A 26,247-nucleotide genomic window follows, 5' to 3' on the forward strand; every position below is an offset into this window, starting at 1 on the left:
TTCTTTTATTGTATTCCAATTTAGGCACAAACACGATTGTTAGTTTCTTTGTATTTTTCAATCCAGGGCGTACTCATTGTACATTACTAATACCATTATTTTCTTTTGTATTTCAAACACAGGGCGCAACATTTGTTAATTAACTACATTAATTCAATTCAATATTTAATTACTTCAATTCATTATTTAAATTCAATATTTAATCACATTATTTAATTACGTTCAATATTCTTTTATATTACTTACCTTCTTTCTTTTTTTATTTTTATATTATACACAAGACACCACATTTAATTTCTTGAATAAACACTCACATATTATCATTTTGAGAAAGGAATCTAGCGTTGGATTTTACTCCTTCACCGCGTGCCACCCGAACCTATAATCCCTTCCTTTTAATATACATAATATATATATATATATAATAAAATACGAGTCGCCTTCTCATAGGGAACCGCTCTCCCTACGCGTCGGTGCAGTAGCGTGCTCGCGTATAATTCCGGGACGTTACATTAGTAAATACAAAACCTTATTCGCAAAGGGTTATACACCGATTTGAACAACTAATAATATTTAATATATAGCAAAGAATAAATTACATTGAAAACGGTTAAATACTTTTATTTTCATATTATATTATATGTATTACATTAATAAAAGAAGTAAGGGGAAGGATGAGGCAAAATAAATTACATTGATAATTGTTATATAATTTTATTTTCATATTATATTACATTAATGGGCGAAGTAAGGGCAAGGGTGAGGTAAAGAATTATAGGAAAGGTAAATTCTAAAAGAGCATATTTAAAAATACAAAATAGCTACTACGCGCAAAATAAAATAAAAATGAATTTAATTCAAACATTCATACTATAAATATAAGTAACATAATATAAATAATACAATAATAAAACATAGTATAATATAAGTAATATAAAAATATTTCAAAACTTTCGATCTTTGCGGCTACCAAAAATCTGGCTGTAACAGACAAAATAAAATTAATACACAGTCCAAATCTAATAAATTAAAAACAAAAAACAGACAGGCAACTTACATCGATTTCCTCCCAGAATAGATAACGAAGGTCGAATAAATCGACCTCCGTCCACGATGCGTTTCAACGCCTTTTGTATTCGCGGCGCCGCTACTGCCGCTCTTGACAATTCGTGGGCAGCACCACCGCCTCCTCCCTTTTTGCCAATTCAAAGAACGGTATAATTTCGACTGTTAAGATAAAAACAACTAGTTAAAAATAAGTAAAATTTACACGCTAAGGGTAATTGTTGAAGACTACTTACAATGATATTCAGCGATTGCCTTGAATGCGAGGAGTTGGTAGCAAGCGGGGAATGGTAGCCATATTGAATGGAAGAATATAATGAGTCGTAGAAACGAAAACGCTTCGGTTTATAAAGCACTGAGAAAACATCCCCCCCCAAACTTTAAAACCTGAGATTAGTGTTACGTTTCGGACAGAAATTTTTACACATTCATCATGTATCCCCCCCCCATCACTGAATCGTCCTCTGTATTAACTGAGGCATTTGTTAATGCTGGGTACTGTCAACTGTCCCTTCCACCCTCACACAAATTATTCCCATCATTTTGGGATTGCATTGTTAATGCAGTCATCGTCGATTGTCAAGGTGAAAGTCATGTTGTCTCCCCCCCCCCCCCCCTTCTGTCCTCTTTTTGATGGGTCTGACCCCCATCATCTTGATCCGTTGTACCTTTGACCTTGGTTAGAGGTATAAACGGAAACCATGAACATCGATGGATTGTTTTACATTCTGGACCTCCCATGATTGAACGCAAAAACGATCCTTGATATTTCGAGATAGTCTATCTTTTCCAGACATAATCCCGATTGTTAGTGTAATAAATTCCTTCCTCGAAATCAGCGTGGTCCCACGGCTCAAAATCACGTGTCGTCTTTGGTTCTGAGTATCGCCGGATGTAAACCCGAAACATCATTCGTGTGGTCCGATAATTTTGACCACTCTAGAACGTTCCTTATCGGCTCCGCGAAGATGATCGAAATTCCTTATACATACATTATAATAATCCGAATTTTATGTTAATTCATTAAATACTGTAATATCGCATTTCCTCCACGCCGGTCAGTCCAAGATGCGAATTCAAACTTTTATTTAGCATTCGTTTAAATTCAGTAATCTGTATTAATATTGAAAAACATGTTTCTTCCTATAATGTTAAGATCAAAACAATCTTGTAAAATGTATTATATTTTAATGAATATCAAAATCTTTACTATGGCAGGAAGAGTAAAGGAATATACTCGAATTAGAAAGAGAAAGATTAAAACAGCGAGAGGAGCGCATATATCCCTACTGCACCACCCATAAGCGAATCCCGCCTCCTTACGCAACACCGCCGCACAGTGGTGCAAAATCGCCAAAACGTGGCAAAAATTCCAAAAATGTCTCTAAATCAGATATTATTACATTTTATGACGTATCATATAAAATAAAGTATATACATGGAAAAAATTAATTAATGGGGAAGGGATGAACAAGTTTAAAAAATGATTTCTTCCCATATTTTTTCTTAATAGATTAGATTAATTTATTATGATTTCATACATCATCAATACACAATTTGTATGTTACCTGTAACAAATATTCGAAACAACAAATCCAGGCATGGGGAGGTGCCAATCCAAATTTTAAATTACTTTCGTAATTTGGTTGGGACAATACCGAATCAATGTTATTAAAATCCTTTGTAGTAAGATTGCATATATAACATTTTTGTGTAGATAAGTTTGCTGTTATAGAATGCCTTTTGGTAGGTATGCGTTGCATTTTTTTTTCATTGTTGCGTTGCTTTTGTTATTATTCGCAAAGTTGGTTGCTTAGAAACAAACATTCTGCGAGTAACAATTAGTCCAAGACAGTACGATCTGTAACAGTGCATTAGTCGACCGTGAAGCTAGATAAATACCTATAAGAAATTTTCAATTTTATAACATGAATAGTGCTCAGTGCGGTAAGTATTGTTGCTCAGAAATTGTTACAGTATATGGATCCCAAATGAATTTGGTTGCGAATTCTTTTCATTCCAGTTAAAACTGAACGTAAATTTCAGCGTTATAGATTGAGGATAATTTTTATTATCCTTTTAATATTTTTATTTCGTAGGTTCAAGTAGTAATTCCATATTTATATATCGAAAAGAACTAATTGAAGTTTTAAGAGGTATTCCTAGTGACGGGAATGCAGTAGAGAAACTTTTTAAACACTTAAGAAATGAAAAAGGTATTGAAGAGTTATCGGATGAGACCAAAAAAAAACTTAGTCGTTTCGTTTCAACATTTAATTTAAAATGGAAAGAATCGGATCGAAATCAAAATAGATTTAATGCAAAAAATAAAAAATGGTTAGATGGTCTTGTGCAATTGACATACAATGTCGATACTATTAGCTTGAATTCGGAAGTTGGCAAAAAGAAATCCGTAAGTTACTTTATAAAATCTGCTTAATATATAAAAAAAAAAATTATTGGTATAAACATAACGAAAAATTTGTTTAGCGTATTGTTGGACGGCCATCATCGCTAGACTTTTTATCTTTGAGTGATCGAACCAAAAGGATGCGAACTGAATATCTAAGAAAAAAACACTCTACAGATGAGTTGGCATACGCAACTAAAATGAAATTAAGATTTGAAAAGAAAGCAGGTGAAGCTGAAATCATTAAAGATATTATGTTCACATCTCCAAATAAAGCGAAACAATACAAGAATGCGTATTGTGATAGTTTAAACCGTCACTTTCCGTACACACCCACAGAGGCTTTATCAATATTAGTTGAAGCAAAGTTGAGCAAAGAACAATACAATGTACTAAGAAATACTGCAAAAAAACATGGTTGTAATTTATACCCAAGGTATGAATCTTTAATCGAGGCGAAAAAAATGTGCTATCCAAATAACATTTCAATATCAGAAACAACAGCGGAAGTACCATTACAGGAATTATCAGATCACACAGCAAATCGTCTATGTTTAGTACAAAAAGAAGTTATATTAAGTGTTGATCAGGAAAAATGTGATTTTAAATTGGTCTCAAAGTGGGGATGTGATGGAGCATCCAGAATGAACGAATACAAACAAAAATTTGAAAATCCCACAAAATCTGATAGTAGTATATTCGCGTCATCTCTCGTTCCAATACAACTTACATCTGTTTCTGAAAACACAACAGAGGATAAAATTATATGGCAAAATATTCGAACATTTTCACCCAGATATTGCCGCCCCATTTATGTTGAATTCATACATGAAACGAGGGATTTAATATGAAGTAGTCGCAAACATTCAAAACCAAATTGAACAATTACATCCAACAGAAATTACTATACAGGAGAGAAAAATACATATAACATATCAGTTAATATTAACAATGGTAGACGGAAAGGTTTGCAACGCGATAACAGGGAATTCATCTACACAAAAATGTTATATGTATATGTAATCTTACTGCAAAGAATTTTAATAATATTGATTTGGTATTGTCTCAACCAATTCATGAAAGTAATTTAAAATTTGGATTGTCACCTCTCCATGCCTGGATTTGCTGTTTCGAATGCTTGTTACGAGTATCATACAAATTTTGTATTAAGCACTGGCAAGCTAGGAGTATCGAACACAAAAAGCAAGTGAATGAAATGAAAAGCAAAATTCAAGACCAGTTTAAATTATAACTTGGTCTATTGGTAGATAAACCAAAAACAAATTATGGAAATTCGAATGACGGCAACACAGCTCGTCGATTTTTCGAACTGGTATAGACAAAGACTTGATTAAAAGATTTTATTACATTTTGCTTACAATTTCTAGTGGATATCATATATGTAGATGTTCCAACTTTTGAACAATATTGTTTGAATACAGCCAAAAAATTCGTGAACCTTTACGAATGGTACAATATGAGTACAACAGTTCACAAGATATTGATTCATAGTCCACAAGTAATTTCCCAAGCAATTCTACCTATAGGCCAACTTGGAGAAAAAGCCCAGGAAGCAAGAAATAAGGACTTCAAGAGATTAAGGGAATTCAACTCCAGACAATTTTCTCGTTTGCAGAATCTAGAAGACGTGTTTCACGGACTTTTGATTTCTTCGGATCCATATTTATCCAGTTTAAGGTTTTTAAAACCAAAAAAATTAAAACAATATCCGAATGATGTCCTTCAGTTTTTCAAAGAACCTGATGATCGATGAAATCATAATAAAATAATCACGAAAGATATATTACCGACTTATTTTGGATTGACTGCCTTTTCTCGACAGCATTTAATCGAAATAGAAACGTCATCTATTGCTAAAAAATTACACAACGTAACCGATCAGTTGGCATTAATTTTTGATGGTACTTATATCCGGCATAGGAAAAGTTCAAATAATGAATATCAACGGAAATCATATTCGGGACAGAAAAAATTACCATTATGCAAACCATTTACGATATGCACAACGACTGGATATATTGTTGAAATGCTCGGACCATTTTATACCACACAAAATGACGCGGAAATAATGAAAATCGTGATGAAAGATCCCAATGGTCTGCGAACATTACTGAAGAAAGGAGATATATGCATCATTGACCGAGGATTCCGAGACGTGCACAACCATTTAGAAAACGAAGGATATACGATATTAATGCCAGCTCTTAAAGGGAAACGTCATCAATTAACCACTATAGAAGCCAATAATTCTATGGCTTCGATGGCTTCTCCATCACCAATTAGACAATAAGTTGCTTTCAACAGTACAATCATACTTCCGAATAGCCTGTTTTTTACAAAATATGTTTGGAAAGTGCTTACACAGTGACTTACAATTATTCGAAGAAATAATTTCGAGAATTTCGGAACAAAAAGAAAAAGAAAATACCTTGGGAGCAGAAGCCGAGATACATCGGTGGAATAGACGAGAGACTCCGTTTAAAAAAATAACGGAACGTGATTTGCGAATATTTTTTACCGGGTCTTACCAATTTTCGCAAACAGTGTCGTATCTCGCAGAAATAATAAATGACAATAACAAAATTAATTTCAGTTATTTAAAAGAAAACAGGAATATAGACTATACACCAAATGCTATAGGTTGCTCTGGAATTAAGCGTCACTTCTGTGATTGTGCAAATGGTAATCGAGCCATCGGATGCTGTTCCCATTTAGCTGCAATAATTTATTATTTGTCGCATGCTCGTTATATTGCGAAAATTGTAAGGCCTGCAGAAATACTCAGCAAAATATTTCATACAGAACACGTAAATCCTACAATAAACGATGACAGCGACGAAGATTGAAAATACATCACGTTATTAGTGCTGCAAACAGAAATTATTGAAGGTAAAAGTCATTCACTTAATTCATCTAATGAATGCAAAAATATTTGATAATAAACATCTAACATATAGTATTTTTTAGGTCCAGATACAGAGAATCCGAGGATCTACAGAGAAAAGTAAACAATTACATACGGAATGTAATGCACCCCTTGTGATACACGTGACTGCGCAGTCCAGTTGTCTGTTTTAGGCACATATGTAAATAACTGTAGACACTTCGATCAAATATATATCTCTATCACATTCATTATAAACATTAGTATCAATTTATTCCCCTTATCATTGCAAAAGGTGATAAAGTAGTACGAAGATTCTCGGTGGTGGAAACACGAGTTACGTCATAATAATCGCTAACCGCATCGCAAACGCGTGCTAAAAAACATTTGATACCTCCAAAACTATTCTGAACCTGCATGTGATGACCATTTGATGAAATAAAAATATTAATTACCCGAATATATTTCTCCTCTGCGAACGAAAAGTTAAGAAATATCGATTTATAATTTTTCTGTATGTGATACACCTTTACAACATAAACCTTATAATAAGACACTAACGTAGTGCCACGTGTGCCTCCCCGTTACAATCGCTGCGCTTCTATCACTTCTTTCATCACCTCACCCCTTTTTTTCCACCCGCCGGTAACGGGCCGATGGAGGCGACGGAGAAAACCCCAGCAAGCTGCCAACAGGAAAAGGAGCTTCGAGGCCGGCGACAGCACCAGCACCCCTCCCCAGAAAGGGAGCAACCCTGGACACACAACGAAGGTCCACTAAGCCTAACAACGGCGGAAAAGCAGCCGAATGGAGCCATCTGTCGCCGAGCCCAAATACTACAGCCCGCAGCCACCACTGTCGAGTCTCCGCCCGATCCCGATTACCGGCCCATCGATCGCCGATCAATCCCCAAATCCGAAAGATGGCCCACTTTCCCTCACCCCATCCCCTCCCCAAAAATTCCCTACGACGGGCACGTCACCGCTGCTGTGACGACGCGACCACCCGTCACTTTGCGTTACGACGTTATAGAGCGATCCTAGAGCGAATAACAATGAGTGATTTCCAAAAGCGATTAGAGAAAGATGTATAAGAACGGTTACCTGCGACTCGTGGAGAAGCGATCACGAGCTAAGTAGAGGCGCGAAATCGCGTAGTTGTGTGTGCGTGTGTGCAGTGCACAACACCGGTGAGTCCCCTATATTGTATGATAACGAATTATATTTTGAGTCCCGTAACGGCAACTTCGCGTCCGCGATCTTTCCGCCTGCGTCCGGTATTCCGCGTTTACGATCATCCCCTTTTCCTCCCTTTGAAGTCCCGTCTAACAGTTTCTCTCCCACGCATAACGTACGGAATCCCCTGAGAACCCTTCCTACCCCGAGATCTCCCACCCCCCGAAAATCCTCCTCGTAAACTCCCCCGCGCAGTGTGTGTAACGGGATTTCCCCCTTTTCCCTTTTCCTCTGCCACAGCGAGTGATTGGCGCCCAACGAAATTTCGAGTATAACCGAGAAGTATTGTATAGAGTGCACCCCCGCGATCGGGTCACACAACAAATGAAAACCCGCAACATATGCACTGTCCAGTCGGGTCAGAGAGTTGGTGCAAATGGCATAAAGCCGAAGCTGAGAAAACACTGGATGAATTCGACCACGAAGCGGCACTTCATCAAGATGTCGCAAACGCTATAAAGCTAATTTACGATGAATTAATCATCAAAAGAATTATTAGAAAGATGTTTGGGTGGTGAAACACAAAATAATAACGAAAGCTTTAATTCTATTGTCTGGCCATTAGCCCCCAAACATCTACACTGTGGCTTAAAAACATTAAAAACAACAGAAGAAAGCATACTTAATGGCTCTGGTATAACAGATTAGCTGTAAGTACTTACTTGATATACCTTCATTAATTCAGCTTGAAACAACGTTAAAGTCAAATGTTTTTTTTTTAAATAGACATTCTTATTAACTTAAAAAATTTTATAATTTAGCGCTTTTTTCTGCTTTTTCTTAGTTCACCCAGAAGAAAAATATAGGAACATTAAAAACCATTTTGATTTTTTCATTTCAGACAAGAATTACGACCAGAATCCTTCCCGCCAATTGGAGACTGCAGTGGTAAGGCGCTCCGGGAATCGGCTGATGAATCTGGCATATTTTATAATTTTATGAGAAAAAAACTTTGTTTGTACTCATCAAATATATGTTTAAATATACCTAAAAGTTTATGAGGATCAATTGTTTCTTTCCCTTACAAAAAATTCGCGAAAAGATCATTTTTTTGGACTTTGTAAAGCAGGATATTTCCTCAAATACAATAAAAGTCTTTTAACTAACTAACAAACAAAAACATAACTGACAGAAACCTATTCAAGTATCTAATAAATAAAAAGCCATCCGATTTTTTCCATTAGAAATTTTCATGTATCTCCTCTGGTTTTCGAGATAGTAGTTTCAGATCGAAACTTATAGGGGTGGGTTTTTAAAACTCAATTAACGCGGTTTTGCCTGTAACATTGTATTAACAAAATCCATCGCTCTATAGATCACGGCTGCAAACTATTGTCCGTTATTTCAGCTATCTTGATAAACTGTGATATTCTTTTTGTAAATTTAATTTTTTTCTAAGAGATAGTATTATCGTATAGGATTTGGAAAATCAAGTACGCTTATTTCACACATTTGCTTAGTCTACTAGAAGACTTGATGACCATTCCCACCGTTTGCCCTTTCTTTATAAGTTCTAAAGGGTGCAATTATCTCAGCATGATTTCAAATAAAATATAATTAATTCTAAAAACTCTCGAAGCTGTTTCACATTACATGGAGTTGGAAATTCGCGAATGTAAACCAGCTTTTGTGGAGCTCGTTTTATTTTGTCAAAAGACAGAATGTGGCCCAAGAACATTACTTCCCTCCCCATAAATTGACATTTTTCTAGATTGATGATTAAATTATACTCATATGAGCGTTCAAACAGCCTTGAGAGATGTAGTATATGCTCCTCCAATGATGTCGATGCACTTAAAGCCGGGTATCCACCAGTATCAAACGCCCGTATCGTATCACCGTTCCGAACCCTTTTGAATAGGCAGACGTTGTCTCGTTGCATGCAGGGGTCGGAAACTCCCCTCTACAAGAAGTCTAACATTGACTGTAGCGCCATCTACTAACCATCCGTCATGAATGTACTAAAAGTAGACATATATATATATAAGTATACTATATATGTCTCTGATATATATAGTACTTCTCAGAATGATATATATATATGTATATATATAGAATACTAAATTTGGGATAGTCATAAAGTGACTGCTAAAAATCATAGATTTATGATTTAGCCGATTTCTTATCTGTAAATCATAGATCTGTGATTTAAAGCAGCCACCTGCAGGGATAGGAAAATAAATTAATAAATCTGAAATGGTATGAAAATTATAATATATTTAAAATGAAATTAAACTGTCCTGTTGCTACGCAATACATTTTTCTCGCCTTTTTTAATCGCTTCTGTATAAATTATATGGGTATTTGTATTCATGCTTCGCCTTCTAGCTTCATAAGAGATATTCTTATTTTCTGTAAGGACATCATCATTCCTTTCCTCATGTACATCTTCCATAATATTCTAAAATATATTATACTCTTATACTTTTTAACCAATAATAAATAAAAAATCTTCTTTATAACAGTAAACTGTGCTGCTTATAATATTTTGTACAGTGCAACAATACTTACGTGTTGTGTATGTATATTTAATGCCACATCATGCACTGATGCATTTATACTTGGATTTTCTTCAGAATATCCACTTAAATTCAACGATGGAACAACGTTATCTTTTAATTTTCGCTGTGCATATCCCAATTTATAATCATCCTCAGCAAAATGCAAATAGCAAATCCTGAGTTTCTTAAAATCTTTCAGACTCGACACATCCATTCTAAATGGAATAATGTTTTTCCATTTTTCGAGCTGCTCCGAATTAGATGGAAAGCAATGGCTTGGCACATCGTGCCGTGATGGGCAACCTAAAACGCAGCACGCTTGAACCATTTTATGAATCACCTCAGTTATGCTCAGTTACTAATAGGAAACACGTTTAACAACACCACTGGACTCCACCAAAATGGACGCTATGATGCTATGACGCTACGACGCCAAACAACGCCAAACGACGCCAATGTAGGCGGCGCTGATTGTCGTCGTAGTAGCGCTATCTACGTACTGTCCGTCAGCAGGGAACTAAAACTGAAAAGCCAAGAAAATCAGTGAGAGTTTCCGACCCCTGGTTGCATGCCACGGCGTGCTACGGCTCGGACAATAGTTCTTCGTGTCTTGAAATAAACTCCTATAGGCGAGAAGTTTCGATTTGCTGCATGCTGTTTCTTTAGTGTAATTATCCAAACCATATCGTGTTTGGTATCATTTTAATCAGAAAAACGTCACAAATATCTTGGTAACAGTTTTTTAAGAAAAAAATGAAAAATAACAAAGTTCAGTCGTTGCATTAGTATTATCTCACTGATGTATCCAATTCCAAATCATATTATCTCGTGCCTCAAGTGTCATGTTTCCACTTGATATAACATTTCGGGCCTTCGCCTGGGTATGTTGTTTTTACGTTTCAAGTGGTTTCCGAACCAATCCTTTGAACGACAAGAAACCGACAATTTTCGGATCGGCCCGTTCCTTCGCCTCCGTATCACAGACCAATAGAACTTTCGATACTCGGCAACGGAAAAATCTCTGGAAAATTAACATTGTCCTTTTTCAATAATCACACAGGTGATTATTAACATTGCTCTTTTATGTACAGCGTAGCACCGAAGATAATTGATCTGTTTAAATATATTTAGACGATAAAATTTGTCTAAATTAAATTAGATTAAATTCATAAATAATTTCATCGCTTTTGAAATGAATCCAATAATACCGCAAGATTTCAAATAAATTGAAACCCAAGTGACGGCACGAAACGCTATGTCAAGTGCCAACGCATGAACCTTTCCTTCGATGCAACAGCAAAGAATCGACAAATTTTTCGGATGGATCCGTTGCCTCCGTTCCTTTGGAACGGCACGCAGCAAAACGAAACTCCTCGCCTGTAGTGGCCCAGTCCTATTGCCTAACCGTTTATATCAAGAAACGAAGAAATGTTGTCCGCGCCGCAGCATGCCGTTGCATGCAACGAGGCAACGTCTGCCTATTCAAAAGGGTTCGGAACGGTGATACGATACGGGCGTTTGATACTGGTGGATACCCGGCTTAAGCCGTGCTCAGACGAACCATAGCCGAAAGACAAAACGGTGGTTGAGCCGTGGTCGCAATGTGCGACACGTCAACCAATCGCGGATCATTTTCCGATGTTATATTATTATTTGAGAAATGCATATCGCGATTAGTCCGCGAGTGGTTGAGCTGTGATCGGTGTGTCGCACATTCCGACGACGCTCTGACCGCCTGTGGCTCAAAAGTGCTTCGTCTGAGCACGGCTATAATTTATCATCGATGAAGTTAATGGCAAACGATTTCACCTTGGCCAATATCAACCTTAGAGCGTGAATAAGATTAAAACTATTTGCTTTTAGCCCAAACGGTTTAACGACAAATTCATAACATTGACCACAATACAGGAACACCATATACTTGGGAGAATCGGGAATGAGAGGAACCTACTAAAAACTGTTCGTCAAATCAATACTTCACATGTATCCTATTCCAGGAAATCGTTGAAAAACTGCGTCTCTGATATCTTGTAATCACCCAATAACATTCGATTCAGCATCCGCACCTCTAAATAAAGCCTGATGAACCCAGTTTTCTTCATGACAATTTATGTACAGGATATTGGATAGCTGGATGATGTTATGTTCCAGTATCTTTTATATCTCAACGTCAACTTGGTCCAGATGTTTCATCGATATTGGATACAGTCGTTGAACGAATGACATCTCTTCATTTGCAATCAGTCCAGGGCTGTATCTCCATACTTCTTTATGTTACATAAGGACTCGAGATAAGAGATCTAGTTGTTCTGGAATCATGTCGCATGCCAATTTTCCACGGATCCACATATCGATTGTTTTTACGTCTACTGCACTCAAGGTAGTATACTCAACAAATAGTAAAATGAGCACTGGCGGCTGTCCGTGCCCGAATTTGTACGCGTTATTGTTACAGGTTCGAGGTATATGATTCCCTCAAGCTAGTCATTTGACAATGGAGAGCAGTGTTGTACCATAACGTTTCACCATCGATCGATAATCATAATAGGTAATAGACATAACGAAGTCCGTAAGAAGGCCGATGGCACTTAAGCGCCGGTGCTTAACCAATCTGCGTAGCTGATAGCTGAGAATAGTCACGACATTATTCTTACTTGTTCTTGTCGGTCCTTGATTTTGAAGTGCAGGAAACCCTTTCCAAGCTTGATCTTGGATCTCATAAATTATGTTACGTCTATTCTGATGATTATGTTGTGTACCAAATCTGGCACGACGATCATGGGTGCATATAATTCGGTGTTATTGAATCGGATTGTTGAGAGAATCTACCCTTTTAAATGTGCTGATTTTAGATTCGTTGCATCGACGACATAGTTTCTGGTTGCTGGGAATGTGGGACACACTTTGATGTGTTGTTGACACCACATTTCAGCTATTACTGTAACGGTACTATCGGTATCCAATAATACCTTAGATGCAGATCGGGACTGCCGGACTGTGACTTACATAGATCATGTGCTGATACCAATTCTTCTCGCATTGTCGGGAACAATGTTGCGCTCTCGGTCGATCGTTTTCTCCTTTTCTTTCTTTGAGGAAGTTCCTTGAACTGTCAATAACGAAGAGTGCAGTTCTTGTATCTGAACACTCGCCACTCGTTTTTCGTTAATTCAACCATGTTTTATGATGGGCGTCCAAGCTCTTACCAGGGTCGTGGCCCGGCATTTTGTATTAATGACTGCTAGTTAGGTTGATTTCGAGCTCGTAATATATTGTCTCCTAGGTATGGTCTTCGATTGGCTTGTTCTCCATACATAGAATTTTCCTCCTTTTCTTGTTGTAAAAATTTCCTCTAAGCTCGGTGAGCAATTCAAAATTCCTGAGGCGTGAACGATTTACTGCGCCTCTGTGATACCGTTTGGTCACTTTCGTCAAGAATACGTCAGTTGAAGTGATATAATGCACGGATGCTGCATCGTACAGCCTTTGGGTGAAATGTTTTAACCAGTACTTATATGATTTCTTCATTATTGTATCGCGATTCAATATCCATCGCATCCCCAATCACATGCATAGCATACCTAATCCTGGTCATTCCCGAGTCCTCCCTCAAATAAATTGTCTTTAAGTTCGATTTCATTTTATGTTGTACTGACACGCTTCAAAATTGGGTTAAGAAATCGCGAGGAAATTCATTGCATGTTTTTATTTCATCTGATGCAATATCATAACATTCACTCGCAATTCCTTTCGAGACTTGATCGATGATAAAGTGCATCTCTATCTCTGGAATCCGCGTGATTTTAAAGAAATGTTCCAATCCCTTTAGAAACTTGGCGATTCAGCAATGGTCATTCAGCAATAGAAGAATTTTTCATTCGGACAAGACCCTGACCGCGTATACGAGTTAGACCAAATATTTGTCGACGAACTCCGGGCTACACACTAATGCAACGGACATTTTCCAAACAACCGTGAGCTTGATGGATTCTGTTTGATAAAAATGACGAACACGTGTTGAAACTCGACCGCGCCCGCGTGACACACTCATCGCCTCCCTCCAAACGACCGCTGAAATATTCAACACTAACAAGATGAATATATGTATATTCGTCCCGTGTCACCGCTTGGCGACATAATACCATTTTTCCAATCCGTTAACAGCTTGACGCAGATAAATATTATATATACCTGTTGGCGAAAATAGCTATTTTAAAGTGGCGAAATGAAGTTGCTGGAGAAAGTAATTCGCCGGTGCGTCGTTGCCGAAGGCGGCAACACGAAGGTGTCAGACGTGGACGTACGCACCGCGTTGACAAAAAGGAAGCGCATAGTATGAAGTTCCGGTAAGTAAGGTTTCTTTGATTCGAATCCTCGTACCGGGGCGTAACGATTAGTTCATCAAGAAATCACCAGAAACGTAAAAGATAATAAAATAAAAATCAACGAACTGGTAGAGATACTTAATGATGACACTCTGCTAAATTATACCATAATACTTTATTAAAAATTAAAAATATTATAATAAGAAGGGGCAGGTTACGAAGTGTCATCATTGCGACAGAAAAGGTCACAAAATAAAAGACTGCTTCTATCACAAGAGAACTGTACAATATAATGAAGACAAAACCAGAACTGTTCAAACAGTGCAAATTTCAGAGCTTGGTACTTCAAAGTACATCTGGTTTCGCATTTATGGCTGGAAACCATCAAGAGGAAGCGACCGAAAAATTAACTTCTCCGCTGAATTCTGGAGCATCCGAGCATATAGTTAAAGACGATGAAGTGTTTTCAAGCTACATCCAACTACAACCACCACTGAATATTTCAGTGGCGAAAAATGGACAATACATAACAGCGATTAAGAAGGGCAAATCAAGATTACCAGCAATGTGGGAGTAGACGGAATATTAGAAGACGTGCTCTATTGTCCAGAAGTTCCGTACAATTTATTATCCTTTAGAAGAATGCAGCAGGCAGGATTATGCATTACCTTTAATGAGGAGGGAGTCAACATTAGTAATAATGGTAAAACCGTGATGATTGGTAAGCCCTTAGACAATTTAACTGCTATTCATTTTAAGATTAATATAAAAAGGGTTAGTAATAAAACTGTTTATATTTATAATACAACATGTAATAATTATGAACTGTGGCATAGACGCTCAGGCCACATTGGTAAATTAAAATTTTTAGAATTGAAAAATAAACAAATGGTCGATGGCATAGAATAAATTAATAAAATTACCTGTACTGACAATTTATGTGAAGCTTGTATAAATGGCAAACAAGCAAGACGATCATTTGAAAAGTCCAAGGATAAAAGTCATATAAAACGACCATTATTTATTGTTCATACTGATGTTTGCGGTCCTATCACTCTGTTACGTTTCCGTCTCGGAAATTTCCTTATATGCAGTCGGATGTGCATACCCGACATAAACAGTCTTCTAGAAAATTCGAGACCAACGCGAAGCAAGGGCGCGGTCCTTTTTTACTCCAATTTTTGGGTATAAACAGGGTGACGACGAAGGCACTTTGGGTCTAGTTGAAGTCTAGAAACGGTTCGATACACGTCAGTACGTTTCTCTTACGGATAATCTCTGCAACGAGGAAACTCTGCGAGATCGGGTATTCAAATCCCCTTCAAGCACTCAGTAACTATACAGTACGTTGTCTGCTGTTAAGCATTATTCGCGACGCGCGCCAACGTGCCCTCCACACTGCCCGTTGAGCTGCAGCTCAAAGTCAGAATTCAGCAAGGACGACTCCGCTCCATGAAGCGCCTGCTTACGAAGCTTCAGGAGAATGCCGGACATCTCACCAAAGAGGAATTAGACGACCTGAAGCAGCAGGCCTTGAAGGCCTTTGGGAAGGAGCACGCTCACTTCGAGGTCGTGTGGCCCTCCTCAATGACGGATCATGCGTACTTCAGCGACGAGTGCTTTGTGCAGATGCAAGACGCCTATTCCGACGCCAAGTCGTTGGTGGCTAAGGAAAGGGCCAAGCTCGCCGCTCAATCACCAGCTCAGCAGACGGATCAATCGGCCAAATCAACTACCCAATCGAAGCTTCCGGACATCGAGCTGCCCAAGTTCAACGGCAGCTACACAAATTGGCCGTCATTCGTAGACTTGTTCACCTCCGTGGTCATGAACAGAGAGGATTTGGACGACGTCCAAAAATTCTATTATCTGAAAGGATGCCTGCGAGGAGAGCCACTAAAGATCGTCGCCAATCTGTCGCTCACCGGACCGTCTCTCGGCTCAGCCATCGCCCAGCTCAAGAGCCGCTACGAAAATAAACGTCGGCTCATTCAGGCTCACCTGGACCAGCTTGCGTCACTACCTGCTGGTCCGCTGATCATGGGCGCAGAACAGGCTAAGAGCTTGAGTCAGCTGATGTCCACGGCCTTGGAGACCAGAAACGCCGTGCTCAACCTCACCGAGCCTGGCACACTCGGTGACTGTATGTTGGTTCACCAGGTTTGCCGAAAAATGGACTGCACAACAAAGGAAAGGTGGGAGTCGTCGCTTGGGACGACTACCGAATTCCCTAAGTTCGACTCATTGGTAGAGTTCGTCACCGCACGCGTGAGGACCTTGGAATCACTAAGCGAGGATCAAACCAAGGCTGCTCAACAAAAACCGGCACCACAACGACAGGCAGTTCAACCCGCTCAGCTAAGGAGACCAGCTCACGCCGCAGTAGCTGCAGCTCCAGCTCGCCAGCCAGATCAACGAACGACTCCACTGGACAAGGCGTATCTGGAACGACCATCCCCGTTCGAGCGATGTGATTGCTGTGGAGGGCAGCATTACATCGTCGAATGTGCTCTATTCCGAAGCCTAACACCAAAGCTGCGGATCCAGTGTATAGAGGCTCAGCGCCTATGCTTTAATTGCCTGGGCAGGCACAACGTCCGCTCATGCAAGTCGGCTCAAACATGCAAGCAGTGTGGGAATCACCACCACACGATGATTCATGGTGGTGAGTCATCCCATCCGCCTCCATCCGCAACGAAGCCGAAATCGTGGCCGATCATTTCTCCAGCTGAAGCCAGTTCGCCTAAGACAGCCTCCTCATCTGCTCAAACCACCGAGTAGGAACTCGGTGCAGCCGTCAAACCGCCAGATCATCGAACGCTCCTCGCAACCGCTCAACCTCACCATCTCAACGACAGTTCATCAAATCCGCATCTTAATAGATCCCGGTTCCGAAATCTCGTTCATCTCCGAACAACTCACCCGCCTGCTCAGCCTCCGGAGATACCGATCATCCATCACAATCATTGGTGTTGGTGGAACAAAATCAACTGAAACTAAGGGTGTGGTCACTGTCACACTCCAATCGATGCATTCACAGCAGACTGTCTGCATCCAGGCTCACGTGCTCACAGCCGTATCGACAATCCTGCCATCGTTCTCAATGAGAACTCCGGATTTGCCTCACATCAGAAAATTGAGGTTGGCGGACAATGATTTCTTGACACCTCGACCAGTCGATTTAATCATTGGAGCGGATTTCTACGGAAGGATCATCAAGCCAAACATCATCAAAGGCTCACCAACAACACCAATTGCTCAACTTTCCATTTTTGGATGGCTCGTCATTGGTCCAGTCACCGAATCACACTCAAATACTAACCATTCACATTTTGCAGTTGCTCAAGATGATCAGAGCATTCTGCAAGAGCTGCTCACCAAATTCTGGGTCCAAGAAGAGTCACCAATGGACGCTCCAAGCACGCTCACCCCGGAGGAAGAAGAATGCGAAGCACATTTCTGTGCGACTCACTCTCGGGATCACACAGGAAGGTACATCGTTCGCATTCCACTCAAGGCACCAGCATCACTTCTAGGTAATTCACACAAGATTGCTCAAAGATGTCTACAAAACACTTTGCGACGACTCTCCAAGGATTCAACATACAACCAGCTCTACGTCGAGTTCATGAAAGAGTACGAGGAATTAGGACACATGGTAAAGGCTCCAGATCATCAACGGATTTCATCAAGAGAGGCTGAGAACGTTGGACCTGATGGGGAGATGACCTTGGCACATGATGCTTCGGCATCAGGAGGGTTGAGGGTCTCTTCTGACGGTTCAACACCTCAAACCTCTGCTCATCTTCAACCATACTATTTGCCTCACCATGGAGTTCTACGTCTCGACAGTTCAACAACGAAGCTCAGGGTTGTATTCAACGGATCAAAAGCTACGACATCAGGCAAATCAGTCAACGATTTAATACATACTGGTACTAATTTGCTCTTGAATGTTACAGATGTTCTAATTTGGCTTCGCCATTATCACCACATTTTTGCCACAGATATCACAAAAATGTATCGCCAGGTAGCAGTTCACAAGGATGATTGGGATCTCCAGCGAATTCTTTGGATCGATGAAGACCGCAATGTCATCCCTTACCAGCTCACAATAGTCACGTATGGCACAAAGGCGGCTCCCTTCCTGGCGACACGAGCACTCATGCAATTGGTTCACGATGAGGGTCATCGATTCCCTCTGGCAACGCCTTCGCTCACACATGGCAGATATGCGGACGATATCTTTGGAGGAGCAGACTCAATCCCGGAACTTGTGGAGGTCGCTCAACAGCTGATTGCATTGTGCAACGCGGGCAGATTTCCACTCGCAAAATGGCATGCGACTCACCCAGATCTTCTACGGGCTGTTTCGTCATCCACACAATCGTCAGCTCCCATATCATTTGACGACTGCACTACCAAATTACTCGGAATTCAATGGATGCCTCAAACCGATAAATTTGGCTCTTCATCCACGATCACAGATCAACCAAGTAAGTGTTCAAAACGCCTCGTATTGTCCGAAGTGGCTCGGATATTTGATCCATTAGGTTTCGTCTCACCGGTAATAGTATGAGCAAAAATGCTATTACAAGAACTCTGGCTACACAAAATCAATTGGGACGATCCATTACCGTCTCAAATTGTATCACGATGGTTCATCATCAGAGAAGATCTCAACAGCTTGGCTAAGCTATCGATTCCAAGATGGTTCAACACATGGAACAATTCAACTGTAGAAATTCATGGATTCTCTGATGCTTCTCAACTTGCCATGGCAGCAGTGATTTATATCACTGTTAGCTCTCCGTCCAACAACTCAATGACGTCACTTGTCTGTTCCAAGACAAAAGTTGCACCACTGAAGAGGCTCGCAATACCAAGATTAGAGTTGTCTGCAGCACTCCTATTGGCAAAACTCACAAAATATGTTCAATCAACGCTCAAGGTGAAGATCAATGCAACGCACCTGTGGACGGATTCTCAAGTCTCGCTCATATGGATCAAATCGCAAGCATCACATTGGAAGGATTATGTTCGGAACAGAGTCACTCAGATCCAAGAACTCACTCCAAATGCGCATTGGAGGCATGTTCCAGGTACTTCTAATCCAGCCGACTGTGCTTCCCGAGGCATTTCGACCGATCAACTTCAAAGACTAGAGCTCTGGTGGAAAGGCCCACCATGGATGGCTCTAGATCAAGATCATTGGCCAGAGCAAAAGGAATTCTCAACGCTAACCAGTGAGCTCGAAGTGAGACCCAATGTCTCACTCTTTGCTTCAGCTCAAAAGCTAAGTTATCATTGGGGTCTCATTTATAAATATTCATCTCTTATTAAGCTGTATAGACTGACTGCACTTTGTTTCAGGTTTGCCTCACGGCTTAAGAGAAAGCTCGAAACTCCTCCTGTGATCATCATACCATCCTGCGACATGGAGAAGGCGCAGCTCTTTTGGATTCAAGCGACTCAACACTTGTATTTCACCAGCGAAATCAAGATGCTCAATTCAGGCTCAACCCTGCCTGCAACTCACCCGTTCAGTCGCCTCACTGCCTTCATCGATTCACAGGGAACAATACGAGTAGGAGGAAGACTCACCAACACAGCGCTCAACAGGGATGAAAAACATCCAGCGATCCTCCCACGGGACGCTCACCTGTCGAAGATCATCATTGAAGATGCTCACAAGCGAACATTTCACGGAGGAACGCAGCTCACGCTCGCATACATTCAACAACGGTACTGGATCATCGGTGGTAGAGCTCCTGTAAAATCTCACATCTTGAGATGTGTCGTGTGTGCTCGTCAGAGGGGGATTCGTGCTCGTCAGATGATGGATCAACTACCTCTCTCTCTCTCGAGTCACACCATCACGACCATTCGCTCACACTGGTGTCGATTATGCAGGACCGATCACAGTGAAGAATTCAAAGGGAAGAGGCTCGAAAACGATCAAAGGATGGATCTGCGTGTTCGTATGTTTCTCCTCATCAGCTGTTCACCTCGAGGTTGTCAGCGATTACTCTACCGAGGGATTTCTGGCAGCCTACAGAAGATTTTCGTCACGAAGAGGGATCGCTCACAAATTGTACTCTGACTGTGGTACAAATTTTATTGAAGCACAGGCAGAGCTCAAACGTCTGTTCACGTCAAGTTCAAAGGAGCACCAACAAATTGCATCGATTCTGTCAGCAGACAACACTCAATGGATGTTCAACCCACCAGCTGCTCCTCACATGGGAGGAAAATGGGAAGCTGTGGTGAAATCGATCAAGTATCATCTCAGGAGAACTATTGGTGAGCTCTTACTAACCTTCGAAGAGTTTTCCACTCTCCTCACACAGATCGAAGCGGTGCTCAATTCACGATCATTGGAGCCGCTCAGTGACGATCCCGACGACATCTCTGCGCTCACCCCTGGACACTTTCTCATCGGCTCAGCACTCAACACGGTACCAGAACCATCACTGCTCGACGTCTCACCAGGTAGACTGTCGAAATGGCAGCTGATCCAGCAAAGGGTTCAACACTTCTGGTCACAGTGGTCTCGACACTACCTGCAGAGACTTCAGTCAATTTCAAAGTGGCATCATCCGTTTCACGGCATCAAGACAGGCTCGTTGGTGCTGCTCACAAACGAGCATCTTCCACCGAGCAAGTGGCCACTCGCAAGAGTGACCGAAGTTCACCCTGGCAAGGATGCCCTCACCAGCGTTGCAACCGTGAAGACTGCAACCACGACTCTCGTCCGACCGATCACCAAGCTTGTCATCCTGCCTATTCACCATCAAGCTGAGCTCACCCCTGCAGAAACATCATCAACGAGTTGCTGATGGCAGGCGGAAATGTTTGAGAATCCGCTCAGCCATGATGGCGCTCACGGTCGATCGATTCATCGATCGGGAGTCGCCCATCTAGGTTACACGTGAGCAGGGGTCTTCTCGCCGGTTCAAGCGTTTCGACGCCATTATCGATCAACGATCACCACGGTATAACACGTGTTTAACAGTTATCGCTCAAGCAAAGTGTTCAAGTGCAGATCACCAGAAAAGGATCACCCAAAACATTCACAGACAAGATCACGATCCTGCGCAACTGTCAACGCGACCAGGATCACTAGGTATTGTTCATTTACACATAGTTCATTGTACACGCGAGCCGCCAACCACGTGTCGATCACGCACATCACAGCAGCGGGCTGAATTAATATAATTAACGGCGCTGAGAAGTCGCTGTTTGCTTTTGTAAACGCATTGTTCAATCACGACTGATCAAGGTGACAGATCAATTCAATATTGTATCAACTTACGTATCAATTCATGTAAAATCCTTGTATTGTTCATCATATCAGACAGTTCATTTTCTTGTGTCTCATAATTCAAGGCGGATCATTGTACGATCAAATATCAATTGTCAAATCATCGTGTTCACTTGATTTTATACTTGACTCAAATAAATCGATTTGTGAAACCCGAACCAGCAAGTGTCAATTCTTTCTACCGGCGCAATCCTTCCAGGATTTCCACCAATCCTGAACACATACGTTGTCGAAGAAAATCCTGATGGATCGAATTTCCATATGCTACACTTTGTCAAAACGGAATGAAAGTGATCCATTTTTGAGACGAATAGTCACATGAAAAGTGGGTATTGTACAATAATATGGTGCGAAAAAAATCTTGGGGCAAACAAAATCAACGCTCATTATCGTCTCCGGGGGGAGACCTCCACCCGAAAAAAGTTATGCTATGCATATGGTGGGATTACAAGGGAATGAAAGAAATTCATTTAACACAACGAATCAATATTTGCGATATGCATCTCAAACGATACGAAATCGACTCTTTTTTGAAACGAATCATCATTGGTGATGAAAAATAGATTGTGTACAATAACATCAATCGCTGCATCACCATTTTTAAAACAATATCGAAGTGGAATGATCACCAAATGATGACTTTTGTTCATCTTTATGAATCACATCCGTGTTTGTGGAAATCTGATTTATCAGATTATAAAAATCATGATAAAAGACAAAGTGCATTATAGAAAATATTGTAGCATAAATGAACATTCCTAATTTTACATTAGTTGAATATAAAAATAAAATAAAAAATCTGCGTTCGCATTATTGTCAAACACTGAACTCCAATGAAACGCGTTGGTACATCCGATTTACAGTTAGGAACAAAAGTATTGGCACACCTGACTCTTCATTATAGAAACGCATATAAATCAAAGAAACAGCACAGAATTAGATTAATTCTTTTTATTAGTTATAACTATTAAGTTTATACTTTGAGAATATTACAAATATATTTATACTAATTAATTGCAAAACAAAGAAGAATAATAAAATGCACATTAACGGCAGTTTTCAATGGAACAAAAGTATTGGCACATTGAAATAAAATGCTTTTGTCTAGGATCTAGAATGAAACTTTTATAAGGTTGGTACATTGTTTCTTTCCGGGGAACTCCCTGATTGATTTGTTTACTCGTTATTCAATTATTTACAAAAGCTAACGTGGAAACGTGCAAAATGGAGCACAAAAGAAAAGACTGTTACTGAGCGAAAACTTATTTTACATTTGTTTAATGAGGGGCATTCATACTCGTCTGTAGGAAATATGGTTAACAGAAGTCCTTTTACAATTGGAAGTATTATTAAACGGTTTTCTAACACAAAAAATTTTTTAAGTGCTCCGCGATGTGGTCAACCTGAAAAATTGAGTGTACGAGAAAAGAGAAAAGTTATTAATATTGTAAAAGGAAAACCATCTAGTTCTGCGTCAGAAATAGCGGTGGAAATAAACAAAAGTTTTAATAAAGAAGTACATAAAAGAAGTACTGAGCCTTCAGGTTTCGGTAGTCTTACCTATTCAAGTCGTTCCCTTGCGGGACGTTTCCGCCTATTTTTCTGCAATTTATTTCAAATTCATCAAATTTTGTAATTTATCTATGCCTCATCGAGAATCAAACCGTATTCTGTAATTACAAATCTATCATTATTAATAAGCATCTTTAGCCTTGTTAACCAAATTGAATTTATAGACGCTGAACTGTTAAAATCTCCGCTAAACATTAATGTCTTAGATCTGTTATTGCTACTTTTGTTAAAGATCTACTCAGTTACTCTATTCTGTTAGATTCCATAGTTTTTGAATTATACACAGATCCAGAATTTAAACCGTTTCACATATCACAAAACACGCTTACCAACACCATACAGTTTCAAGGATGGCTCTATACGGGACGACAACACTACCGAACCCAACGGAAAGATCACTATTGTAGACGCGATGTATGATTTGACGGGTTGCCAAGGCGTCTCCAGAATATTCTAGACTCTAGATCCTTCGAGAAGGAAACAAAAGAGGATCGCAGCTTCTCGGTGGGGCAACCTATATAAAAAGAACGAAAGGAATCGCGACGCAGTTAGTAACCAGTTCGATCTCGTCTTCGTTATTGTTCATATAATAAACTATTTTTCTTTTAAAACTGCTCGTTTATTTCCCGCAACCCGGTCTTGGCCTCCTACAAAATTCGCGGAACCCTAAGCGTATGGTGCGTGCAACGGACACCGCCAACCGCCGAGCTAGGTATGATACGCAAGGTACACACCTCCGATGGCTGCGTTGGCCTAGAGACTCGCGATTTTATTATACTGGGATGTTATTTCTCCCCTTGCCTAACAATGGCTATCTACGAAGGCCAATTAGACGGCTTGGCGACCGGAATCGCGTCATCCACCAAACCCACAATCATAGCCGGAAATTTTAACGCGCGCTCCATACAATGGGGATCAGATCGCATCGATGCACACAGTTACCGACTGCTTCGTGTCTGCGAACAAGCACGCCTAATTCCCGTAAACAGCAAAGGAGGACGCTCCTTCACCCGCAACCGCCAGCAGTCACGAATTGACGCAATAGCGTGCAGTCGCGAACGAAACCGTTCGTTCGTGTCAGAAAAATATATCGGTTCCGACTACAATTATTTAGTACATCGCTTTGCCACCGTGCGCACCTTCGCGTCCTCCTCCATGAATTCCGCGTGGTATGTACAATATGGACCACCAGACAAGGAAGAATGGGCCTCAATAATTGCCACCAACCTATCCCTGCCGCCGGAAACACCACCGAGGATTCGAGAACGAACAATTTTTAGATTTGAAAGCACAGCAGATATAGACACCGCCATATCAGAGTTAGAGTCATGGTATGAAACAGCGCGAATACCGAGATCCCCGAATCCCACCAAAAAGCGAAAATATGTAGTCTGGTGGAATAGAGAAATATCGAGGCTTAGATTAGACGCGGCACGATCACGCGTAAAATGGCGACGTGCAGCTTCGCGCGTATCAAACAACCCTCAACACCCCTTGTATCAGCGCATGGTGACCGACCGCCATATTAAAGCCATTCGACAAAGCAAGGATGCCTCATGGTCCGGAATGATTGACGAAATAGCCCGTTATCCATGAGGCAAACCCTATAAAGCGGTAATGAAACGATTAAAAGGGAATACCCCATTAATACGCCTAAACGAAGCTGAATTTAAAACAGCCGTATCACAATTATTCGTGACCGAACCTCCAACAACAGTCGCAGACGAACCAAACCTTTCGCCAGCGCCCACGACCCATACCAATACCGAATCCACAACCGCTACCACCCTTGCAATTACCGCGCGCACCCGATCACCCAGCCCGCAGCCCGGACCCAGCAATGCCACCCCAAGAGGCTCAGCCTCCACAGACTTAAATGCCCCGTCTACCAATCGAGCAGCAATCACAACAAACACGCACCCTTCCCCATTATACACAGAACCATCCCCCAGGGAAAGCCCAGAGGATTCGCAAAGATCCTACCCGTTCAGTGCCCGCGAAGTCGCTAAAGCCGTCGTAAAAGTGTCCCTAGGAAAAGCACCCGGTCGCGATGGAATAACCGGAAAGGCACTCCAACCCATATACAAATTAGCACCAGAATAAGTGCGTGACCTGTTTAACGCCTGCTATCGCCTAGGATACTTCCCAACTTCCTGGAAAGTCGGCCGCTTAGTACTAATACATAAAGCCGGAAAAGCTTTTAACTCGTTTTCTGATCTACGCCCTCTCTGTATGCTATCGAACTTCGGCAAAGGTTTCGAGTATGCCCTGCGCGAACATCTAGAAGAGGCCGTAATCAACTCCGGAGATTTATCCCCTCGTCAATTCGGTTTCCGTCGAAAGCGATCCACAATGCAAGCTATGAACGTAGTCATATCTGAGTAGAATCACGCCCGTCAATATGCGTACCATAGCCTATTAATTGGACTTGACGTAAAAAACGATTTTAATACCGTTCGCTGGGAAAATACCATATCTGCAGCTTGCCGCCGCAATTTCCCACCTCCCCTGATAGCGATGCTGCAAAATTATCTAAGCAGTCGATTCGTAGGTACAACAATGCCCGATGGTACATGGATAGAACAGGAGGTATTCACCGGCGTTCCACAAGGATCAGTGCTATGACCATTCCTGTGGAACTTGGCCTATGATTCCATTTTAGAGGTCACACTACCTCACAAAGTAATAACTATCGCATTCGCGGATGATCTCGCCCTAATCAGGCAACGACTCGATGCCTGGTATCGCCGAAACGGTCTAAGCCTAGCAACGCATAAGACCGAGGCCGTCCTCCTGACGGGCCGCCGAATACCCGCCGGTTTAATTTTACAACACGAAACCTCCGTAATACAGACCATCTCCTCCATGCGATATTTAAGCGTAATATTCAGCAACACTCGCACATTCCGC

General features: G+C 40.7%; 3 protein-coding genes and 1 long non-coding RNA gene across 4 annotated transcripts; 2 read left to right on the forward strand and 2 right to left on the reverse strand.

Moving 5' to 3' along the window:
• Window positions 1–936: 936 nt before the first annotated feature.
• On the reverse strand, window positions 937–2,501 carry LOC114882148. Its single transcript, XR_003790379.2, has 3 exons — window positions 1,302–2,501; window positions 1,058–1,227; window positions 937–981 (listed from the first exon to the last, which is right to left on the reverse strand). It is a non-coding gene; the product is annotated as an uncharacterized LOC114882148 (long non-coding RNA).
• Window positions 2,502–9,812: 7,311 nt separating this feature from the next.
• Window positions 9,813–10,671, reverse strand: LOC123988024. The gene is made up of 2 exons (XM_046286652.1): window positions 10,127–10,671; window positions 9,813–10,016 (listed from the first exon to the last, which is right to left on the reverse strand). Exons 1-2 carry the CDS (start codon window positions 10,442–10,444, stop codon window positions 9,846–9,848), a joined length of 489 nt encoding a protein of 162 aa, XP_046142608.1. The 5' UTR covers window positions 10,445–10,671; the 3' UTR covers window positions 9,813–9,845.
• A 6,798-nt stretch (window positions 10,672–17,469) lies between these two features.
• Window positions 17,470–19,020, forward strand: LOC114882234. Its single transcript, XM_029199114.2, has one exon. The coding sequence runs from the start codon at window positions 17,470–17,472 to the stop codon at window positions 19,018–19,020; it is 1,551 nt and encodes a 516-aa protein (XP_029054947.2).
• Window positions 19,021–19,026: 6 nt separating this feature from the next.
• Window positions 19,027–21,280, forward strand: LOC114882233. Its single transcript, XM_046286667.1, has 2 exons — window positions 19,027–20,251; window positions 20,355–21,280. Exons 1-2 carry the CDS (start codon window positions 19,027–19,029, stop codon window positions 21,278–21,280), a joined length of 2,151 nt encoding a protein of 716 aa, XP_046142623.1.
• The last annotated feature ends 4,967 nt before the right edge of the window (window positions 21,281–26,247 follow it).

The sequence above is a fragment of the Osmia bicornis genome, chromosome 8 (genome assembly GCF_907164935.1).
Source record: "Osmia bicornis bicornis chromosome 8, iOsmBic2.1, whole genome shotgun sequence".
NCBI classification, from domain to species: Eukaryota; Metazoa; Arthropoda; class Insecta; order Hymenoptera; family Megachilidae; genus Osmia; species Osmia bicornis.